This window comes from Tachypleus tridentatus, chromosome 10 (genome assembly GCF_004210375.1).
Source record: "Tachypleus tridentatus isolate NWPU-2018 chromosome 10, ASM421037v1, whole genome shotgun sequence".
Lineage (NCBI taxonomy): Eukaryota > Metazoa > Arthropoda > Merostomata > Xiphosura > Limulidae > Tachypleus > Tachypleus tridentatus.
In genome coordinates, this window is record NC_134834.1 from 41,666,475 (window position 1) to 41,692,350 (window position 25,876).

General features: G+C 32.6%; 1 protein-coding gene across 2 annotated transcripts in view; it reads right to left on the reverse strand.

The window, feature by feature from the left end:
* Nucleotides 1-25,876, reverse strand: part of LOC143229135 (transient receptor potential cation channel subfamily V member 5-like) — a 100,309-nt gene that overhangs the window by 68,624 nt on the left and 5,809 nt on the right. For both annotated transcript variants that reach the window (XM_076461008.1, XM_076461009.1), the window contains exon 2: nt 16,115-16,325. In XM_076461008.1, coding sequence (XP_076317123.1) covers nt 16,115-16,325 — 211 coding nt within the window. The remainder of the gene's footprint in view (nt 1-16,114; nt 16,326-25,876) is intronic.

The following is a 25,876-nucleotide window of genomic DNA, read 5'->3' on the forward strand; positions in this document are numbered from 1 at the left end:
TAATGAGGTGGAAGATGACATACAAATAGCAAATTAGAGCCACAAGCATTTGAATCGAGATACCATTGTCTGTTTTGCCCTTATAGATGTGTATCATGTATATTCGACCGTGTGTAATCATCCATCTGCTGCACATATTCTCGATATAGATAAATTGGTAAACATATTGCGTGGTATCTAGTGGAGTATATTTACCAGTGTTAGTGAATATGGTACAGATATCCTTATTTACTTCAGGCATGTAAATTTGATACAACTCGGAATACACCTAAGCAGCGGACCCACTCTCACAAGCGTCTTTGTTGTATAAAGAAAACTTACTGTAACCAACACATAAATCTTTTCCAAAAGCAGCACTCAGATAAGACGTTTTGTAAAGAAACAGTAACAAAAATACTCAATACTAGAAGTGTGTAAGGTTTGTCCACACAAAGTTTTGTGTATCACTATTAGAAGATACTTAGATAGTTTGCACAATGATGCCAACATCATACTCTTTAAATATTTAAATAATGAATTCATGTTAGTAAGTCTCTTGATTAAGTTTTACCAAATGCTATGTTATAAGATGTTTACTTGCAAGAGTTATCTAGCCCTACATACCCTGCCGTGTTTGAAGGTAAGTTATTGCTCATCCAAGAGTCAATTGAATTTACAACCAATCTAGTGATTCGACTTTTGTCTAGTAATTTTTCACTTCATTTTATATATATTTCCCTTTTCTTGTCTTCACTATACCCATGGTGTTTTTAATAGGTTTATAATATTTGTTTCTTCTGATAACGCTGTTTATTCATAATAGAATTTAGCTTTTAAATGATCAGGATCAGGGATGGCAGCATTAGTACATCATTTGTGAACCCTTGCAGTCAAGTCTTCATTTTAGGTTCGTTTCATTTTAACATGTACAGGGTCAGTATTATAATCATACCTATCTTTAATATATCGCTTCATAAGTGATTGATTAGTATAGTAGTTACCCCATTCCCGACGCTTTACTAAAGATGGATTACTATAATAGCCATCGAATGCAAGACACTTTTGTGAGAATTGGTTGCTATAATAACTATTCAATGCACGACATGTTACCAGATTAATCTAATATCCTCTTTGTACGTGTTTTAGTATTGACCTTCAGTTACTTTCCTAATATCCATTTCTAATACTTTATATATGATGTTGAGAGTAATAGCACTACTGAAGACATTTTGTCTTGGGGTATTGCTTAATACTTTTGTATAACCCATTAATATTCCCTACTACAGTGTAATTAGTCCACTTGAAAGATGTTTGTACGGGTTTATTTAAAGTATGTTTGTGTAATGGTGTTCGTTTGGTTGCACCATTCTGACAAGGATACATATCTAAGTAATACAATGTTGCAATACTTCATTGTAATACCCAGGGTATTACTGGGTATTCACATATTGTATCAACTGGACTTCCAGAATTAAAACTAACATCTTTCTCTCTCTGCCAGCTGGACAACCAGAAGACATGTTAAAGATAACATCTGTTGTAAAATTGGTCGATACCTTTATATTACTACATATTTACCCACTTTTTTTATTTCGAACAACATATTCATATGAACATACTGATTTTCTAACATCCATATTACTTTCACAATTAAGACAAACTGTATAAAGAAATGGGCTGGAGCTACTATCAATGTCACCATGACAAAGGAGGAACACAACAAAACAGCACCACCAATAAAACAGAGGTTGCTATAACATTACATGAACATGCTTGTAAGTACAAAGTTTAAAGAAACTCTAAAGATTTCAATAGCAGCTAGTCATTACTCAACAGAAATGATACTTCCAACATGTGACACCTGCAAATATTTTTTTAATACCTATATAGCTAACTATACATATAAGCCTTTATTATGTGTATTTAAAAAAAAAAAAGTCCTTGCTAATGTTAGAACTAGGCATAAACGACAAGTTAATACCACACTTCAATGGTGGTTAACAGTTAAAACTTGGATAATTTTAGGAAAATCCAACCAGTCATCCTAAACCTTTTACAAAGCTTTTATATTAGTAATTACATTTTTATAAACTGTAAACCTTAAACACACACCACTTACAAGGTGAATAGTGAATAATACTGGAAAACACCCAAGTCCTATGATTGTTTAGCTAGCGCGAACTACAGTATACATAAGTATTTAGGCTTATGCGTATGGAAAATAAATTTATGAACTAAAATTACAAATAAAGCTATTAGCTTGGATAAAGAAGTAATGGCTTTCAATAAAAAAATCGATAGCCGTGCGTGTTTATACCAGAAGCCAGCCTAAATTCCATTACTAGCGTGAGCGATTTAAAACTTTACAACGTGGGTGTGAAACACAAGATAAAATAAAGGAAGAGTATGTGACAACCGGTGACCCACAAACAAAATGTCAAACAAATACACTCAGAGACAAAACTTAAAATGACATTAAGCTATTAAAATTACAGAAATGGGACGTATAAGCAAATAAAGTCAAAAACATCCCAAGAATTTCTTGTCTTATACAAAAAAAACGCTACAAAGTCAAACAAAACAACTATCATCACCTACATTGCACTTAAACATAATAATTAACTAACATACACGAACAAACATAAAGCACATACCTTTAAAGCACAACTTCAAAAATATTCAATATACCAGATGACTCAAACATGGGCATCCATTCCATAAACATAGTAGAATATTATATCACAACTAATAGTAATATGTATACATCACATGTCCCTAAGGACACTCATTGTAATAGCACAACAGAACAACTTATCAAACCAATCACAGTATCAAAAGTACAAGAAAATATAAAAAAAATTGAAAATAAAGCACCAAAACGAGATAAAATCTAAACTATATCACTCAATAAAGGTCTTCTGGGGTTCTAGAACATCTCAGATCTTTCTACGACTTATCTATAAAAACAGGATACATACCAACTACTTGGAAACGCGTCAACGTTCGTATGTTCCAGAAGGAAGAAAAACAGCAAATAATCCCCAAAACTACAGACTCATAAGCTTAACAAGCAATCTAGTAAAACCACTTGCAAAAGTTATAAATAATAGACTCATAAATTACCCTGAAACTAAATCAACATTCCCGAAATTACAAAACGTTTTGTGAAAAGCAAGACAAACAACAGATCATCTCAGAAGATTAGCGGAAGAAATAATACACGGCTGTAATAAAAACAATGCACAGTCATGTACTTCCTAGATATTTAAAAAGCATTCACTGAAGTATGACACAATGGACTCATGTCCAAACTGTCCAAACTGGGACTCCTCATAGAAATTGTTCGATGGTTCCTAGAAGCATCAGAGGAAATGATGAGCGCATCTACTCTGAATGCAACAGTCTGGAGGCGGGAATCCCTCTCCTTTATCCTGTTTATCGTGTATGTCAGTCAGCCACATGCCTTTCAAAGACCCAAACCACATTTTTTGCTCATATTTCGCATATGAGGTTGTAATCTGGAAGTGTGCCTCAAACCCAACAAGAGCAGCAAACGATATGCACTCAAACCCAACAAGGGCAGCAAACGATATGCAGTCACTACTAAATGAAATAAACTGTATTGCAAAAAAAGTAGAGAGTCAAATTTATGTATAAAAACACAGATCATATTGTTTACAAATTGTATAAAACAAGCGAAATAATACCACAGTTATAACTAAACTATAGTGTCTTACAGGCAGCAACATCAACAAAATGATTAGGGTTGGTTTGAATTTCGAGCAAAGCTACTCGAGGGATCAATGTATCAAAATCACACATCAACAAACTACAGCAAATACAAAACTATATTTCAACGAAAGCATATAGAGTCCTACTACCAATAAACTTAGTACTTCTACATATATATTCAAATATACCAACTCTATCAGTCAGACTTCTAGATAACTCGCTTTAGTATTTGTCTAATAATGTATGACTACTAAGAGGAACTGTTCGTATTGAAAACACAAACAAGTAATGAGATCGTGCATAAGTCAAGCTATAGCTAAAGTGAAAACATACGAGTTAATATTACATGACGAATTGCACATGGTATGAATAGGGTATGTTACTTGAAACTGTGGGCAATGGACAAAATTTAACATACTGCGAGTAATGCAACAACAACGCAACTGTTTATAACAGTGACGAATTCCGAAGAAGAAGGTACAATGAAAATAAAAAGACAAGCATTTTATCAGAAAACTACTCGTCAGAATTCCACAAAATTTTGCACAACAACATATGTAACGGTATTATTTATTCCTGTAAAGTGTAAAGAAGATTTAAAATTTAGATTGTGTTTTAGCTAAAACTATCCCTGTAAGCCACTAAACCTATTGTTTTTAAGCTATTGGACCAAAATTGAAATTATTGTTGAGGTTTAAAAATTAAATACACTCCCAAAGAACAAATTATATGAACGAAAGTGAAGAGACAGAAAAAAAAACAAACGAAAATATGGTCACATTCGGCTAGGCTTTATCTTGGTAGTGGTTCCATGTGTTCATCTAATTTTTGATATGCCAGATACCAATGTGTTTAATGGTTTACAGTCTCAAATATCTAAGATGTAACTGTTACAATATGTGAGTTAGGGTTAGAGAGGATGATTTTGTACACAATCACGTCATGTAAAAATACTTTCTGTAGAGGCCACTTTTTTTTTTTTGGCTGATCACTAGTAGTAGACAGAATGCCCACAAACAATATATGTAAATATATATATATATATATATATATATAATGAAACAGACAAAATAATTTTTATTTATTTTGTTTCTTTGATTATACGTATATATATATATATATATACTATAAGCATATGTTAATTGTACTTCGTAATCGTGGAAAACCATACAGTTTAATATTAAGTCTACACTTTTCTTAGCAGAACGAGTTGATTTGTTTCAATGTATGATTAATATTTTGTTTAAAACACCTTTAACAATTAAAATAGTTTAAATAAGAATGTTAAAGATTCCTGAAGTAAAAGCTAACATACTGTGGTTTTGTATAAAATACTTATTTGAACAATAAATTTATAAACGAAAACCTAAAACAATTTAACACTTTAAAATAATATTATTTCACAAAACTTCTTCAGAAATATATTTTAATTTTCCATCAGAGGGCGGGGGAATTTTTTTCTGATAATTTCTACTCTCAGTGGTTACCTTCGTTAACATTTAACGAGTAAATTCCTTTTTATATTTCCTAGTTGTTTTTACAACAAAAGAAATTTGAATCCTTGTGTAGAACAATGGAATGGTTTTAACTTGTTAGGCCTTTTACAGTTCTGCCATTCCAAGTACATGTATGTATGTTCCCGTACTACATTCTTGAACACGAAGGACAAAGGCTTTAGTATTGACTTGTCTGTTGGTGTGTAACAATGTAAGTTTTGTTAAAGTTTCTTACAGCTAAGGGAGTTCCTTGTACTCTCTCTCTTTCTTTGTCACTGTGTCAGACGGTAAATCTTCATTGTGAAACACTGTACCGTATAACAATACACTAACAGCTGGAACAACTAGTATCTACCATATTTGCCTTGCGTCCTTTCTTCGCAATGAAAGGTATTGAAAATAGGCTTAGAGTAGTCACTAAAATGAGGAATCGCGATGTACGGTAACCGATGATTTGTGATATAATCATGTAGTTGAGGTGTTGTTACTCCAGAGTCTAAGTGATAACGTGTATTCATGAAGTTACAAACAGACCACTTTTCATCATAATTATATTCACGATATTTCCAGAGTTGAAAGACGTAAATAAAACCAACATCAGTCATCTCATCGCTAGTTTCTTCGAAGCTGAAAGCTCTAAGCTAATTTCACCTTCAGACTTCCTACATTGCAAACTTGTTATGATGAGAATGCCTTTCGTATGAGAATCTTATGACTATGTGACTTCTAAAAAAATAATATCTATGCTAACCGTCCCTAATTTAGCACCATAACACTGGAGGGAAGGCAACTAGTCATTACCACCCACCGCCAACTCTTGGGCTACTCTTTTACAAAGGAATAGTGGGATTGACCGTCACATTATAACGTCCCCACGCTGAAAGGGCAAGCGTGTTTGGTCTGACGGGGATTTGAACCCACGACCATCAGATTACAAGTCAAGCGCCCTAGTCACCTGGGCTCAACGTGTACGTACTGAAATGTTTTGTAGCAGGGTTTATATATACCTATTTAAACAGACATCTAATCGTGACCTTGATATTCACCTGGAGATGTTTGGGGTTAACTTAAGTTGGTCGTTTAGAATTTTTTTAGGGTTTGATTTCTGGTCTTCTGTTTATTTATTTCCAAAAATTCAAGACCGTCTAGTGTAAAATTTAGCAGTTTCTTCGAATCAAATTAGTTTCGATAAGGTGGGATGCAACGTGTAAATCCATTTTCTTAATTTCTAACTTCTAAAATGCTTTTTAATTATCGTTTCTAATTGATAAATACCATTGTTCTTGTACTTTTCGATTCGGTTTTTGTTGTTACACAACATTTTTCCTCGGTTGGCTGTAGATTTATTTGTCTAGTTATATAATTTGTGAGGTTTTCTAATGTAGCTCACCTTTAACCATTTTGTTGTTGTCGTTTGGTACAATATATGGATATATTGATTTTAAATTTACGGTTTTGGTTTTTAAGCAACAATGAATAACCATTGTTAACATCAATTTGTTCTATAGTTTTAATTCAATTTCATAATTTTCAGATGAGAAGAGTACAGTGATACGTGTGTATAACAAACTATGGAACACAGCAAGTTTACGACATATTGGATCTCTTGAAAAACCATGTTGGTTGTGTCACAAAAAGTCGTTTTTAAGATTTTGAAGAAATGCAGTTGTTAGTTGCATCAATATTTAAGTAAAAAAAAAAGATGTTTCTATTTTCATCAAATTCCAGAGTAAACGTAATACATTTGTTTTGTGAGTTTTGAAAAGTTAAAAAATTATTAAGTTGATGTTTGGATCCTGTCAAGAGACAAATCACATCATCAACATAACTATACCAATATTTAAAATGTTTTGTATTATTTTTAACAGTACACATTTTTTTTTTAATTTCGCGCAAAGCTACACGAGGGCTATCTGCGCTAGCCGTCCCTAATTTAGCAGTGTAAGACTAGAGGGAAGGCAGTTAGTCATCACTACTCACCGCCAACTCTTGGGCTACTCTTTTACCAACGAATAGTGGGATTGACCGTCACATTATAACGCATGTTTGGTATGATAGGGACTTTCAGTAAACAACATTTATTCTCTAAATTATTCATAAAAACTTCTGCAAGCAAAGAAGAAATGGGGGACACATTGATAATCCATAGTTCTGTTTATATATTTGGTCAGTGCAGGATGATGCCTTTACTGACAAACCATGGTCATGAATAAATGATGTATTTGTGAAATGTACAAATGTACTGTTTCTCCTTAATTCTTTTAAAGTTTTATATTTAAATGGGCAATTTATATCAGTAAGTATTAAAATAAGAAAGTAAAAGACATGACGTCGAAACATGGTAATTTAATTATATATATACATGATTGAAAATAATTTAGTATCTTCTTCATTGTCACGTAAGAGAAACGAAACGTGTCATTTAGAAAACTGGGGTTTTGCATCCTGAATTGTTACATATAAGACGTTACATGCTTTTTGAAGAAAGTAACTGAACTCAGTATACAATAATTTAGAGACTAGAAAGGAGAATAAATTACACATTTTGGTATACTAATGGTTAAAACGGCAATAGTAAAACAGTGCGAACGTGGGAACTCTTAACGTCCTCATCGCTTGCTTAAAAGTAATAAAACCACAATCATACTGTTGTAATGTAATTAAAGTGAGAATTAAATTTACGATGTTTGCAGTTATAAGGAAAATGTTATATGTACAGCTGTTGTTGATTTGTAAACTCAGAAAGAAGAACAGCTGGACCTATATCATAACGTTCACTATATTTTACACTTATATAAATATAAGTGAACTTGACAATAGACTGAATGTGAGAAACACAGTAAAATCTTTGTAAAGAAGTTCAATTGTAATGGAAAAAATATAAAAAAAGATGGTACTGAGAATATAGATAGTGCAACTTAACAAGAAGTTCATGAATGAATCCAAGCTATCTTGTAAAGTTTATTAGTAATGTAATTTTCTTAGTCAAGTAGAATTATACTTATTGTTAGGTTCAATGCAGGCGATAATTCATTTCTATTCAACCGCCAGACCATGCCACGTCATCATATTGGACTTGTTTTATTGTGTTTCACGGTAAAATTATCACCACTTCAACTCTACAGTGTCCAGTATCTAAACCACACAAAAAAAAGCTCTACTAACTTTGTCTAATTAGACATGACCGTGGTCACGACGTTGAAAATGATCAGTCTCTCATAGAAATAGTGACGTAGGCTACTACGGATCAGGTTTCATTTTAGCCATGCCCGTGAAACTCAGGTTCTTTAACATGAAACTTTAAATGTATCGATTTTCAGATTTAAGTAATACCCGACTGTATTCTCACTCTCTGTTATGGAATGAGACATTCGTTGTTTGTGATGAACTATGCTCAAAGAAAAATGACACGAATCAAATGTACAGCTGTGGTATTCTCAGGTACGGTGATTTTCAATGGATAATCGACAACATAAAACTTTAGAGTTAATCTGAATTCTAACTTTACTGAATTAAACAAGGTTTGGAAATAAAGATGCAAAGTACTTTGTTTATTTGTGACACCATGACAAATGGTTTTTAATTTACACGTGTTCACACAACGAAAGATAGTTTGGGTAAAACTTGTCCATCCTGTTGATCCAAACGTAAATACAGTGTCACACATATTATCTGGTTAACAAAAATAGAGCATATACGGTTACGACAGAAAGTGTTCGTACCCCTGCGTCCCGAGTAGTTTTTTGCTCATAACTTAAAAAGGTATCAAGATTAGGCTAATAGAAGTATGATATATTATAAATATTATGCTAACACACATCTACATACATTTTTATTTAAATTAAACGACAAATAAACTGTTTATAAACAAATAACCAAAAATAGGAGGAGCAGAAAGTGTTCGTACAGTTCAGAACGTGTGAAAAAACTGTTATTACCGTAAAAATTTTGTTTAGTTTGGCGAATAAACTATATTATACGATTCCAGAACTAGACACTGGGTTCATAATTATTGAAATTTAGCCAGCAAAAAATTACTTCCGGCAATTTAGCGCCGTCGCCGTCATTATCTGCTTGGTCATCATGGCGAACAGGAAACAACTGTCCAGTGATTTAAAAAACTGAATTATTGTAAAATACAAGTTTCGTGTGTCTATTTCCAGTATTGCTACACAACTTAATGTGCAGAAACTGTTCAAAGCATAATTGCCAAGTTTAAGCTTACAGGATCAACTGCTAACTTCCCTCGTTCCAGACGCCCCACCAAAATTCCAGAGAGAACCAAGAGGAAGGTTCTCAGAGAAGTTAGTAGGAACCCTCGTTTAACACGTAATGACATACAGAAACTGGTAAGGGAAACTGGGGTTGAAGTAAGCACTTCTGCAGTTACAAACATGTTACGCTCTTCTGGGTTCAAAGCATGCCGTCCTCGTAGAACTCCATATTTAAAGCCTGTTCATTTAGAAGTACGATTGAGGTATGCAAGAAAGCATGTAGATAAACCCTTTACCAAAGAGTATTCTTTGGTCAGACGAGACTAAAATCGAGCTTTTGCCCACAATGCTGTTCGCTATATTTTCCGTAAGAAGGGGGAACGAAATCTTCCAAAGAACACCGTCCCTACAGTTAAATACGAAGGTGGCTCGATCATGCTGTGAGGTTCCTTCAGCTCTTTTGGTGTAGGCAGCCTTCACCACGTCAACGGAATCATGAAAAAAGAAGAGTATGTTGATAAATTAGGCACTTGTATCAAGAATGATGCTCGGAACTTGCGGCTTGGGCGTCGTTGGATCTTTCAGCACGACAATGACCCTAAGCACACATCGAAATATGTGCAATCCTGGTTGCAGAGGAACCATATAAGCGTTCTGGAGTGGCCATCACAGTCACCTGATCTCAACCCAATTGATAACGTTTGGCATGAGTCGAAGACCAGGATTCATCGGCGTCATCCGAAAAACTTGCAAGAGTTGGAGGCTTCATTAAAGAAGAATGGAAGAAAATACCAGTCGAGTAGTGTCAAACAATCATGGGGAGCTATGAGGAGCTATTGCGCCAAGTAATTTACCTGAAAAGCTACACAACTGACATTAAAGTAGACGCATGAACACTTTCTGCCTCTCCTATGTTTGGTTATTTGTTTATAAACAGTTTATTTGCCGTTTAATTTACATAAAAATTTATATAGATGTGTGTTAGCATAATATTTATAATATATTGTACTTCTATAAGCCTAATCGTGATACGTTTTAAGTTATGAGCAAAAAACTACTCGGGACGCAGGGGTACGAACACTTTCTGTCGTAACTGTAGATTTGTCCGGTATGTTTTAGTCTTTAAACTAACGATGCAATAAAAAAAACATTATTTAAAGCCAAAAGCAATTCTCTTGGAGACCTACCCGGAGAGTAATAATTCTTGATAGTGCATACGAATAAATTTAATGTGACTTATTTGTATTTTACAACTTTTGATAGCAGTCTCTTCCTTTTGTCCATAGTGCTTAACACCTTCCACCAAAACACACACGTACGTATATCGGTCCAACATGTCGTTAAAATATTAAAATGTGTAGTACACAGAAGGTTGAAATATACATGTAAGCCAACTGTGATGTAAACGTTACGTGAGATACTAATACTACTTACCTAGTAATAAAACTCACGCTCACCTGGGATACATTCACTGTCACCCCTAGGGGCTGCATCCCTCACTTTGAGTACTACTGCTCTATAAGTTAACGTGCACACTAACACATGAAAAGGGAAAATATTTGAAAGGTTTAGAGGCCAAGGAAATTTTACCTTACTAAAGTAATAAAGAAAAATAAAACATCTGGTACGTTTCGCATACCACAACACACAGCTATATCTGCGATATTCCGATTTTACGTTTGAACTCAGTGTTCTAATTCCTACATTGATTTAAGAATAGTGTTGACTGAAGGTCACGAAACTTTAATTTATTATATTATACAATATTTATTGTCTTCATTATACACAGTCTTGCAAAGCTAAACTTATGTGTGTGTTTTCATATAGCAAAGCCACATCGGGCTACCAGCTGAGTATACTGAGGAGAATAGAACCCTCTGATTTTATCGTTGTAAATCTGTAGATTTACCGTTGTATCAAAGGGAAACACGAAATTAAATTTAATGAAAGTTATTTTGGTTTTAGCAAAGGATTTTCCATAGTTCAGCTACGCAGATTTCGAAAATAATATTCATTTGTTTCTATCATGTAATGATTTTTTTACAAACCGGAAAGTAAAAACAACAACTCTTACTTAGATTAAGTTATTATTTCGTTTAACATAATGAAAGAAAAACATAAAAATACAATCAAATTGATAAAGAAGGAAGAACGTTGATGTCAAACGAATGAACATCCTTATTTATCCTGATTCTTTTTGTGAAATGTACGTCTTTTAGTCTCAAAACTAAGTGTCGTGGCCTTTATTTTATGTATTCCATCTGTAGCATCTCGTTCTAATGAAAAGCAGTATTTAGTCATCATCCCTATGTTTAACCTTTCCTAATACCTCCTCACCATTTCCCTGATGCCTTGATGAAACTTTTCTCCTTGTTTTTCGCTGACGGCACTGCGGTTTTAGGGAAATAGTCGATATATGAATGTAAGAAATGAATCTTCAAGCCTATATTATAATCCAACTCTTTGAATTTGTTGAGCATGTTATTGACAGTATTTTCGTTATAACATCTTTAAAGACAATCTACGCTTCTTGTTAAACTTTCTTCATTGTCTTTTCGAACTGTTTATCAAAAATCAATTTCTCAACAAAAATTTACCACAAATGTGACAGAATGTGTTTGGATCATTTACATAAGGTCTTGTTGGCATAACGACGAATAAATAATATTGAAAAGAACAAAATAATGTCAAAGTTTACACACAAACAAATACTATACAGAAACGAAATTTCATGCGGCATGTTAATCGTTTATATACCAGCTGTATGTTTTCCGTGGACAATAAAATAATCGCAGGCCTGTATTATTGTTACTTGGAATCCTGGAATTTTGTGTTTGATGTATCTCTTCGGCCCGGCATGACCAGGTGGTTAAAGGCTCGACTCGTAATCTAAGGATTGCGGACTCGAATCCCCGATCCACCAAACGTGCTTACCCTTTCAGCCGTGGGGGCGTTATAATATGCGGTCGATCCCATTATTCTTTGGTAAAAGAATAGCGCAAGATTTGGCGGTGGGTGGTGATGACTAGCTGCCTTCCCTCTAGTCTTACACTTCTATATTAGGGACGGCTAGCGCAAATAGCCTTCGTGTAGGGTTGAGCGAAATTAAAAAACAAACAAACTTTCTTTAAAAAATATTTATGAAAGTAATTTTGTGCTAAAACTACCAAGATTCTGTGTAACAGCTATTTCATAATTACTAATTGCGAATAAAAATTATTAGATTAATTAATATATACAGTCTTCAAACATTTATTTAAAATAACAAAAACATTTATTACTGACATAAGGATTAATGCTTCTTTACACAAACCACTTTTAAAAGTTCAGTAAGTCATTGTTCAATAACTTATGTAAGGGTAAAAATCTGGAATACAATAGCAAATAATATAAGAAAAATGAACTCCTTTAAGCTCTTTCAGCCGCTGGAAGAATTATAATGTGACATTCATCGGTAAAAAAGTAGTCCAAGAGTTGGTAGTGGGTGGTGATGATTAGCTGCCTTCCTTCTAATCTTACACTGCTAAATTAGGAACGGCTAGCGCAGATAGCCCTCGTGTAGCTTTGCGCGAAATTCAAACCCAACCAAACCACTAACTACAGTGTTGATCAATTATAGTGTGGTTTCGCTTGCGATAGAATTGCTTAGTAATAGTGTGGTTTTGCTAGCCATAACGCTGCTCAGTAATAGCATGGCTTCGCTAACAATTGCGTTGTTCAGTACTGACTTAGTTTCGCTAAGCATAACCCCCACGAGCATGTTTGGTGTGACGGGGATTTGAACCCGCCACCCTCAGATGATGAGTCGAACGTCTTTTGTGAAGAAGCAAATTTATATTACTTTATATTACACCCTGATGATCCGTCCCAACAAGTATTTGATATATTAAATGTAGGTATATGATATACTACTATAATATAAAGTTACAAATATTTCCTGTTAATTAATATTTTTATTTTATTTATCATATATCTCTATCAACTACTTTTCTAATCGGTCTTATGATTTCAGATTAATTTAATTTATCGTCAGTTATAATGCCAAAAAACGATTACTGATGAGCATTTTTCAAACAATACTTCATTTATATGTGCACTTACTTCTTTATTATTAGTATTTTTAGTATTATCAAAAAAAGTATATATTTATTATTTTCAAGATTTACAAACAAATCACCTTCACTAAGCTTAATAATTTGGCCTATCTAATGACAAATTAGCCAGTTCGACTAAAGACCTCAAATTCTTATTATGAGCTAAAATTTTAGTGGTTCCTGAACAGTGCTCTGAGAAACGTCTCTCGCATTTACTTCATCCATAGTCTATATATCTTTAACAATATTTATATAATCAATTATAATTTTTCTAACATTTTGGATCATACGTTTAAATATAGTTATTGGTCTGTCATTGTTAATTTGTCCTTTATTTTCCTTTCAAACATTTCCATTGTTTTTGGATTTTTTTCAAAGAATCTGAAAATATTTCTTCGTCCAATGCTTAAATGAAATACGAATTGCTGTGGAGCAACCATAGATTCAATGATTTTGTTAAAACAACTAAAGAGATATTGTTCAATTCAACTGTTTTGGTATTTTTATTTTTATAATATCAGTTATTTTACTAGTATTTATTGATTTCACAAATACATTTTTAAATTATGTTTTTGATTATCAAGTTCATATTTATTATCTTTATGGTTAACTTGTTTCACCAAATTCTTTATTCCATTAGCACAAAAAAATTAAATGCATTTGCTTTGCTTAACAAATTTGTTATTGTAACATCATGAATAACCGTATCACAAATATACACTTTTGTTGATGATTTATTCAATAATGAATTGTTAATACAATTCCATTTACACTTTGCATAACTATGTGAAAATAAGATACCATCACAATAGCGTTAAGTGACATTTCTAATATAATTTGATAATTTATTTTTAAGCATAGTATGTTTATTTCTATCGTTATTATTATCAGATAATTCAGCTTTGAAAGCTAACTTATTTTTAGTTTTCATTTTTTTATCTATAAACCGTATTCTACGCCTTGTAAGACGCACTTTTTTCTTTAAAAATACCTTGAAAAATCCCTCTGCATCTTCTAAAACAAAAGTGATGGGTTAAGGCATGAGGTTAGCTTCGACTCTACTCAAAACGGCCTCTCATACAGATCGTAATCTCATTACTTACCGATTACAAGTATTTTCAGAGCATAAAACATTTAGTTTAACTAATATTGTCTTTATACTGTGAAGAATATGATGTATTTGACTGTATTTACTCAGAAGATTAAAAAAACGTCAAGGCTGCATCAAGGTGTTGGTTGCTGCCTCAAATTATTTTTTTCTTAAAATTGTCTTTCCAAAATTAGGTGTGTCTTCCACGATGCAGCGTCTTACAAAGCGCAAAATACGATAATTGTTCACCCTAGATTTATTAATTTGGATATCTTTTTGGATGTAGCGCTCTTTACAAACGTACAGATAACGTAATAACTACAGAATTTTTTTTTATATATTCCTAAGCTTTATTTACATCATGCATACTATATAAAGTATCACATAAATTATATTTGGTTTGTTTTGAATTCTCGCGCAAAGCTACACGAGGGCTATCTATAGCCGTCTCTAATTTTGCAGTGTAAGACTAGAGGGAAGGCAGCTAGTCATCACCACCCACCGCCAATTCTTGGGCTACTCTTTTATTAACGAATAGTGGGATTGACCGCCACATTATAACGAGCATGTTTGGTGCGACCGGATTGGAATCCGCGACCCTCGGATTACGAGTTTAACGCCTTAACCCACCTGGCCATTTTTTTTTTTTTTTTTGCTTTGCAAACATCATATATGAAAAGACAGGCAGCATTGAGAGAAAATAAGTAGTCATCTAGTCAGTGTTATATGACCAAAAGTTTCTATATACATCTCAAGTAGTTTAACACAATATAAAATATTATTAAACTGATTACACCAGAAAATATTGCTTACATATTCCATGAACAGTTTCTGTGAAGTGTGAAATGTTATTAAACAAACCCAACATAAATTAAGCACAACCATATAAGAAAGCAATACTGCAGCCAATCAGTGTGCTTAACATAGGAAATTATTAAGATTATACTGTCGCCTCTGGTGAACAGTCGATACTTATGCTAAGTTATTTTTATTTGATGCTTTGTTGAAGCAAAGATCTAATATTTAGATGACAAGAATTATATTATATTACATAAATTATTTCAATATAAATGTCTTTCGAAGATATCTCTTAATTAACTCTTTCCTGAGGTGCCTTACTGTTCTGAATCGACACAGACAATGCTGCATTAGATCTCATAATTCTATTCTATTGTTTAGTGACAGCTAAAAGCTATACAGAAAATGTTGCACCCTAGTTCAGAATACAGTCTTATTGTTTAGTGAAAACTCAATTAAATATACTGTAGAAAATTAAGTAAATTACATAATATTATTTCATACTGAATTATTTAACTTATCAATTGTAAAAAAAAATGTAATTTTGAAAAATTGTACATTCATACATTTAAATGCGAACAAATAAAAATGGAAATAAAAATCCTACAAGTAAATAGTGATTAATTAAGTTTTGAACAATCGGCATTTAAAAAGAAAGCTTCGTGGGAAATATTCAAGCCACTATCGAAAGCTGCAACATCAATATCTTACTTTTTTCGTATTCAGAAACGTCCCCATTGGCTGTTCCGTGTTCACTGTGGTGCTGATGGCCACTAGTCTTATTTGATGTTTTAGGAGGTGAGAGTTTTTGGCGTGGACGGTCTTGGTTTCTAATGAGAACTAATTCGGAGATGTGAAACATCTTTCCTTGGCCCTTATTGTACAAGAACGGCTCCACAAACTCACGGATCTTGTTGTCGATCTGTTTTATTAAAAAAAAAAAAAACTTGCGTTAAAAGCACGTGTTTAATTGATTCTGTTAAACCTAAGTGTATTTTATGATATTTATTCCCACTGGAACTATTCTTCATCACTGGAAGAATTGTATGGGTTTAAACAAAACTTGAGTTTCAAACAACTAAGACGTATTAATCTAATCTTTTAATAAAGTATTACCAACCCGTAATATTAAGCATTAATAGTTCAAGGTAAGACGTTTGCGGAAGATTCAAAACATGTAAGAGTAAATCTTTTATTCATTGTACAGTTTCTAATACTTCACAAACGAAACTGTTAGCTACATTTAAGTAGTAAGCCACACACTTCAGAGTCAGAAGTGAGATCCCGCCATGACACATGAAGAGGACTGAAGATGTGAGAGGAAAAGGGAGTGATGCTATCAAAGATGACGAGATCATAGTTCCAAAAGCTGCAGCCAGAGGATATGTTGTTATGGACACATTGCTAGGCGGCCATGACAGACGACCATGACTCCTACGATATGTATCATCATGTCAATGATTAATAATTAAAACATTTACAATTAATTAGTCCTTAAAAAAAGACAGTAAACAATAATTAATTAAATCGTTTATAATTAGTTAAATATGACTTCTCTATGGCCAGGTGGTTAATGCACTCGACTCGTAATCCGATGGTCGCGAGTTCTAACTCGCACCATGTATACACCAAACATACTCGCCCTTTTCTACCGGGAAGCATTATAATGTGACGGTCAATCCCACTATTCGTTGGTAAAAGAGTAGCCCAAGAGTAGGCAGTGGGTGGTGATGACTAGCTGCCTTCCTATTACGCCCTCTGATAACAAAAATTAAAACAATGACTTCGTCATCTTTAGTGATATCACTCCTTCCCAATTCCCGTTTTTATGTGTAATGGCAGCACGTCACTTCCGCTTGCGAAGTACGGGCTTACTACTCACCTATTTCCTGCAAAATGTGTTGAATTAAAAAAAATTTTACAATAATCATATATAATGTACATGCGTTACTGGAATAACCGTTCTTAAATTTTATATCATAATTGAAGTTCATTACTAGCTAACTTATTTATTGCTGAAAACACTAAATAACAAGATCTGTTACATGATGATATGCAAGCATATGTTTCAGTCTTCTTCGCAGATAAACATAAATGAAATGTATAAGTGGAAAATCTCCAAACAGCTCCCAATTATTTTTTGTTACGTAATAAATAACAAATATATCAAAGCTTTATTTTAAATTGCAGTACATTTAATAAAGTTGATCATAAGCAACTAGTCTTACTTTACATGAATTTGATAAGACTCTTAGAGTACTGAAACACGGACTGTTGTGGTGTTACGAACCTTATGGTCTGAGCTGGTAGATCGTACTAGCTAGTAAAATTTATTAAATCTATCATACCATGTTAAACTTCTATAACACAGCCATGAAGGTGTCGTGGTAACAGTTTATTTGTTGAATTTCGCGCAAAACTACTCGAGATCTATCTGCACTAGCCATCCCTAATTTTGAAGTGATATATTAGAAAGAAGGTACTTAGTAAACTCAACTCACCGTCGACTCTTGAGCTACTATTTACCAACAGAAATTGGGACTGAGAGTCACATAATAATTCTATCAAGGCAAAAATGGCAAACGTGTTCGGTGATGGTATTCGAACCCTCAACCCACAAATTGCGAGCTGAGTGTTTTAAACAACAAGCCGTTCTAGTTCTTTTGTGTTAATATAATATTCATCGAGTAGACAAAGACGTAATGGGATTGTAATATCCGTTAATTTGCTTCAGTATCTTACTGTTTGCAATATATGGAAACATTGCTTCTGTATGTAAGAAAAAAGTTTCTTTACTAATATTTCAACCATATTGCCCTCACGATGTGTGACTTCAACCAATTCACACTTCTGATTTATGTCTTCAAGCAAGTCGTACACTTGATCTGTAATTTGAGTTTTAGTTTCTGTCCTTCCAGTAAATTAACGTGAACGCCCAATACCAGACCGTTAATGTTATATAGTGATTGTAGTATAAAAATAAACAATTATAACACTGTATCAAACACCTGGTCAACACATACGACATCATTTTAACACATAGTCATATGTGATGTCTACACATGTCATTATGGGTGGACCCAACTTTTGTTGCGATAAAATTGTGAATTCTGAGTGGAATAAATTTCACACAAGCGCAGATTTATAGGATCAGAATAACCAAAGAGACTTTCTAACTCATTCCAAAGATGTTGTGTTCAATCAAATTGAAATTCGGTAATTCTACCATTAAGAAAGATTGCTGAAGTTTGTATAGATGGCTAAAAGTTGAATTAGTTGTAAAGAAAGCGAAGATTATGGAGAGCGAGGGAAAAGTCGTGATAAACTGATATGTGGGTGTATGTATCAAGACGTAAAACAGATGTAGAAATACTTATTCAAACATTTCTCTGAATAATACTACATCACACCTTTGTAATATCACTATGAAATGGACGCTGTAATATGGTTATAAATTAGTTCTATTTTAAATACCATGCTAAATTTCTTGAAAAACTGCTTGTTCTGAAACCTACGAACCATAGAATTGAGTTAGTGGTTTTATACGTGTAAGAAAAAAAATTCATTATATGTATGCATTGTATTAAATTACTTTGATTTTTCTTGTCAGAAATAAATTTTGGTTTATACTGATAATGTTCGCTGCAAAGTAACTTAACTTCCTGGAACTGTAAAACCTCCCTTGAATATCCCTGAAAAGAATGTATTTTATTATAGATGTATACGTGAGGCTGGGTAACGATTTGAAATTAATTTCTGGAACATAAAAGCTTCTGCATAATTTCTAATCATCAACGCTCGAACAAAAAAACAAAATTCGATCGTTAAGATTTCTACTTAAATCGAGTAATAATCACGAAGTTATAGAAAATTAAAGTTTCAGTAAATGACTTAGGGGAAAAAGTAATGTGTTTTGTGTTTTCTTATAGCAAAGCCACAAAGGGCTATCTGCTCAGCCCACCGAAGGGAATCGAACCCCTGATTTTAGCGTTGTAAATCCGGAGACATACCGCTGTACTAGTGGGGGCAGAAAAAGTAATAATTTCTAGATTCGTTCACTGGAAAGACATCACAAGAATAACATTGCTTATGTTGCAGGCAATCAGTTACGTTATCAGTTTTGTTTGTAATTAAGCACAAAGCTACACAATGGGCTATTTGTGCTCTGCTCACCACGGGTATCAAAACACTGTTTCTAGTTATATGAGTCTGCAGACATACCACTGTGCCACTGGGAGAAGGACATGCTTTCAGTTACCCTGTTTTTATAGACTAACCATAAACGTTCTATCCTTAACGTTTATTTTTACGAGTTACAACAGCTGTGGATTTAGAATAAATTATTTTTATCAACTCTTGACAGGATTTCGCAAAAGAATACTATGATAACACACAAACATTAACACATTAAATCGAAAAATCATTTAAAGTATACACTTATATTTTCAGGTTTACAAATCAGAGAGATAATCATTATTTCTTCTCTTACACTGTAGCTCCATTAGCTTCTATATCAAGTTTTAACGTATAGTAACTAACTATAGTAATGTTTCACATATTTACATGATTTCAACTTATGGAAGGTGATTATAATAATGTTCCGCTTACTTACACGAACTTTAAGCTATGAAAGGTAGTTATAATAATGTTTCAGATACATGAATTTCAGTCTGTGGAAACTAATAAATAATAATTATATTCCCCATACATGAATGTCAATTGATGAAAGCTAACTACAGTATTGTTCCACATAACTACATAAACTGAAACCTATGTTTTGTATGAGATATACCTGGTGAATGAAAAAGTTTATATTAGCATTTACACCGGATTTATCTTATCAAATACTGCAACAAACTAACCTCCTGTTGCCACATGGGTAATATATGGCACATACCATTTGAACAGTGTCTACTCATAGTTATGTGCAAACTGAATATGTGTGGCACACACTCTGGAGTGGCAGTTTCATATTTATTATATATTTTGCATTCTATTCACCAAATAAATATTTTGTAGATGACTTAATTATTTCTATCATTATGCTGATGTTTTTTCAAAAGAGGCTAAAAACATATTTTTTTCCAAAATAAAAACCATTCAACAAAATTAGTGAGATTCTTAATATCACTGAAGATAAAGTTGATTTCATGAGAAAAAAATGGTATATAAACATAACGTATGGGAGAGCAGTTTCAAATACAGAATAAATGAACACAAAAAAGCGTTTGAAATAATGACACAAGAATATTACCTTTAGGTGAACGTACTAATGAAAGTAAACAGTTGATTCAATGAAAAAAAAACTATTTTAACACAAGCTGCAAACATCAGTTGTAATGCTATCTGTGAATCTTTTGAGGTAATCAAATATAATAAAAATAATTCTAAAGTGTTAAAGCCATGTTATACCTAAATGGCTAAAACTATTGTTTCAATGGCATAAACTAATGAGAACGGTGCCGCTATATTCTGGAGGGATGCCAATCTATCACAATTTAGGCTTAGTTACCTGTTGAACCACATATTAAACTGTGCAGACTGGAATAAGGGTAAAGTGTCTTGCTCAAGAAAACAACAATGCAATATTCTTACTATGTGTCAAAAACCACTAGCCACTGAGTCATGCTTCGCATGGATCTATATATGCAAAAACAGCTCGTTTGGGTTGAGAAAATATTTTACATAAAGGTCGAAACGTTGTTCGCTCTTCTATATAAAATATTTTCTCAACCCAAACGAGCCGTTTTTGCATATATATTTCTCTACAAGTGAGTTTTCTCGACATCACTGATTCGCATGGATCTATTGGTTAGTATTTGTTATGTTATATTATTTTCTTTTTCATCAACATTTTCTGATTTTTGACTTGTGAGTCAGCTCTATATTTGTTTTCTCATAGATTATTTTCTTCAATTGTAGATTTTTTAAATTATTTAATGATATGGCACGACAACCCTTGGTTTCATAGAGAAACACGGTTAACTGGGTTACTACTATTATTGGTAATAGCGTCCTTCCCCCCACTGGCACAGCGGCATGTCTGCGGACTTACAACACTGGAAAATGAGTTTCGATACTCATGGTAGGCAGAGCACAGATAGTCCTTTGTATAGTTCTGTGCTTAACTACAAACAGACAAACTAGCATCCTATCTTTCTATTAGTAAAGTGTATAATTATTTTAAGGCTTAGAAACGTTAAACTGGTTGTTACCTTTTTATGACTTTGAATCCTTAAATATAATGTTGATCAGACAACCACAGACATCCTAGTTGTTTCGATCATGTTGCCCCCAAGTGTCGCAGTGATATTTCTGTGGACTTATACTGCTACAAAACCGGGTTTCGATACCCGTGGTGGGCAGAACATGAATAGCCCTTTGTGTAGCTTTGCGCTTAATAACAATAACAATCGATCATGTTATTTAGTGAATATCTTTTGTAGATCTATAAAAAACGATCGAATTTCTTTTGAAATGTTAATTGTATCTTTCATATTTGTTTCGGAATCTGTTCTTCTGGCAACTTTGTATTTTTATTGTTTAACTGTTATATTATTATTATTTTACTATTTCTGCTTAATTGCTGTCCCCCAGTGAGTTAGCTGTAGGTTTATGGATTTATAATACTAAACTCTAGGAATCCAGAAAAAATAGCAAAGAATTTTGGGAGTTTTATTATACTTATCGAAACAATAGAACGAACCTTAAATTTATGCAGAGTTTTATTCGAGAAAGTTGTTTGGTAGATTTTCTCATGTTCAGTGTTTTCATCAAAACATGACAATTTCTGTACGATCGACTTACGGTTTTAGGGTGATAAGAAATATGTGGATAGACTTAGTCACAACTAGTCAGGACAAACTAAATGTAGGCGGCGTCTTTCTTTTAGATATTTCATATGAACGTGTCTCCCAGTGATGACGATCGTTGAAGGCATATTACTCCAAATAGAGAGTTTTGATACTCATAGTGAGCACAACATTGATAGCATATTGTGTATTTTAGTGGTTAACGACATACGAACATAATCACAATACCAGGAAACTAAGAACTGCCCTCGATCCAGTTTGTGTGATAAGGCTTAAAGCCTCTGAAACTTGAAGCTCTACCTGTTATGACACTTGTCTTTATGCCTTAGATACTTCACGTTGGAAATTTATGAAAAACACTGTACATTTACTCTTTTCACGTAGTTTATAACTACTGTCACCAAAACAATACCATTTGTAATTGTACAAAAGTGATAAATTGCACTGGGAACTCAATACCTTCAACAGCCTAACTTTAATCATGTGTAATTACAAAGTAAAAAATAACTATCTTACCATTAATAACCTAGACGACATTTAAGATTTAATTATTTTGACACTAACTATGCCTTATAACCATAAAGCCGAGCTAACTTTCACTTTTCTGTAATGTATTATATTTGTATTAAATTTAGGCCTCCCGTATATCTATGTCTTTATTTAAATGTATAAATTTATCTTACTTTATGAAATAATTATGAATATTTTATCAGTCGATCATAGTATTTTTTGGCAAGTTAAACAAGTCACAAAGAGTTTCTCTTAACAAGCCATGGAAAATGTAAAAAATAAAAAAATGATTAGCTGTTTTAAGCCGTTGAAACTTCAGACATTATCTTCTGGTTGTATGTCAATTTGTTTTTAGTATTGTACTAACAACGATTTTAAGTATTTTAAACTGATACACTTTGAATGCTAGCCATACTTAACTACCGTGGAAATCTTTAATTTTTGAGGATTGAAAAAGTAAAGTAATTGCAACATAAATTAACGACATTTTTTTATAATGTAGACCAAATCATTTGGGAAAATTGTCTGTTAGGCTCAGTATATTTTAATAAGTAGCTTTCATTCCACAATTTCAAAACCAAAAATTATCCCTAAGTTATTAAAAAACATTCATCATTGTTTCTTACAATATATTTGTAAAATATTTCTGTTAATGCCTAATGACTACAATCTCAGTTTCCAGATTGTTTATTCTACTACGCTTTTGATATTTTCTAGAACGTGTATTGTACTGTGCTCCTAATATGTTGTTCCTTCAACATTAAGTATCCTGATTATATTGTTGATAGTTTTATCTTTCCAGACTGAATATCTTATATACTGTTGAAATTTTGTTCTTTCCAGGTTGTATGTCCTATTACGCTGTTACTGTTTTGTTATTTTAAAATTTGATTTTTTGGTAAAACATTTGTTACAATAATTTTGCTATTTAAGGACCTACTAAATTATAAAACCTTAATTTACTAACATTCTTACTTAGGGTGTCATTACAGTCATTGAATTTACAAAACATTGTCTACAATTAGATGTTTTGCTAAAAATTCATTTTATTATGCTCTTGATGATATTAGATTATGCATTTTCTAGTAGTAGCTAATGTTGCTACATTTTTCACAATGTATTTATATAATCGAGTCCCATTAAATGAAGGCAGAGCAGAGGGCGTGGCACTCGCCAGTTTTTGGGGATTCGTTATAATCAATCACATCGTGCAGGCATGCTACATGTTTTGATTTTTGAATCACAGAGTATGCTTTATGGATATTATTGATATTTCAGAAACGTATTATACGGCGTGCTGACTAAATATTTTCTATTACATATGATAAAAAATAACAAAAATCTTAAATATTAAACTTCATACTATTTTCCCTTGTACATTCGTTATTAAAATAATTGAAAAAACAAATTAGATGGTGCATAATAATTTTAATTTTTTATATTACATCATATTATGTGTTCCTATCTAGACTTAAAATGGCTTTTCATAGAAATGGGGATAAGGTAAACGTTAATTGGATCATTCTCAAATAGAGAAACAAAAAAAATGAGCTGGTTTCTGTGAGATAAGCTGTTCTTTAACATTGATGTCCTAGTGTTACATGAAAGCTTGAAGAACCATGGAGTGATAAATTCCTTTATATAAAACAACATAACTGTGCACAACACGAATTGTTGTATCCATTATTTTTAATAGCGACGACTTTACTTATACACGATACACCTTCAAACTAACAAATATCCACCACATTATTTGTTTTGAACATCGATAAATGACTCACACGTCTGATTCCTATACTCAGATGTTCACTGATTGTTTTGGAATTAAGTACAAAACAACACAGTAGATCTCTGGGCTCTTAATAGAGATATAAATTGAGATATACTGCTTTTCAGGTAGGAGATGAGGCTTTGAGTTGCCACAAAGTATATATGTAAGTTATGTGGCTATTTACGAAAGCAAACTTTAACTTTTCTGTTTTTTTTTTTTTTTTTAATTTTACAGAACGCTGTGTAAGCATTTATAGAAATACATATATGTATTTATAATACATATAATACATAATAAAAATGGAAAAAATACTCATGGCTATATCAAGTTTATATAAATAGATGCCGTATTAAAATTTTTAAGTAATATAAAAGTAAACCCCCAAACTAATAGTTAGTCATGTTATTTCTCTCATTTGAAAAGTGTTTATTTAACAATTAAAATTTTTTCTGTAAAATACAAAGGTTTGAGTGGGTTATATTAGGGAAATTCTAAATATATAAATTAGCAATTTAAGTGACGACAACAACAGCTATCACAGGCTAGCGAATTTAAACTTCATAAACGTTTTGGTTTTAGTAACGGATTTTCTACAATTCAGCTATGTAAATATTTAAAATAATATTCATTTTTTCTTTCATGTAATGATTTTTTACAAACAGGAAAGAAAAACTATTTTTACTTAAATTTTATTATTTCGTTTAACACAAGCAACACACATACTATCAAACTGACGAAAAGTGAAGAGCATTGACGTCAAACGAATATGCATCGTTCATCGTGATTATTTTTGTGAAATATACTTTTTAGTTTCAAAACTATGTCCAGAAATGACAAGTCATGTGGCCTGTTAATCGTTTATATACTAACGGTGTGTTTCTCGTGGATTCTAGAACAATCAATATGACTCTTACGTCGTAATTGATTTTTAAAAATCTGTAGCTATTGGTTGACAACGTTTAAACACACTAAAATGTGACCCGATTTCAATAAAAATGATTCACTTATGTAAAGAGTACATATGACACTTTGTGAAAGATCTGTACCTGACGGAAAGCGTGTAAAACTTTCAAGACAATAAAATCATTTTAGACCTGTGTAAGTTGCGGTTGGACGACATGTTTCAAAACTACATTTTGCCATTGTTTTGCTTTACGTAGGTTGTATAATGCCATCGAAAATTTATTTTATTTTTTAAGAATAATATAACACCTTTTTTTTTTCTAATTGGACATAGTCATTCATTCCAAGTTGCCATGTGCTGTACCTATAGGTTTCTTCGAAACTGTACGAAATGTTTCAATGGGTTATAGGAAACAATTGCAATCATATAGTTATGAAAAAACCTTTTATTTCAATGGAAACTACCTTGCAAGATTA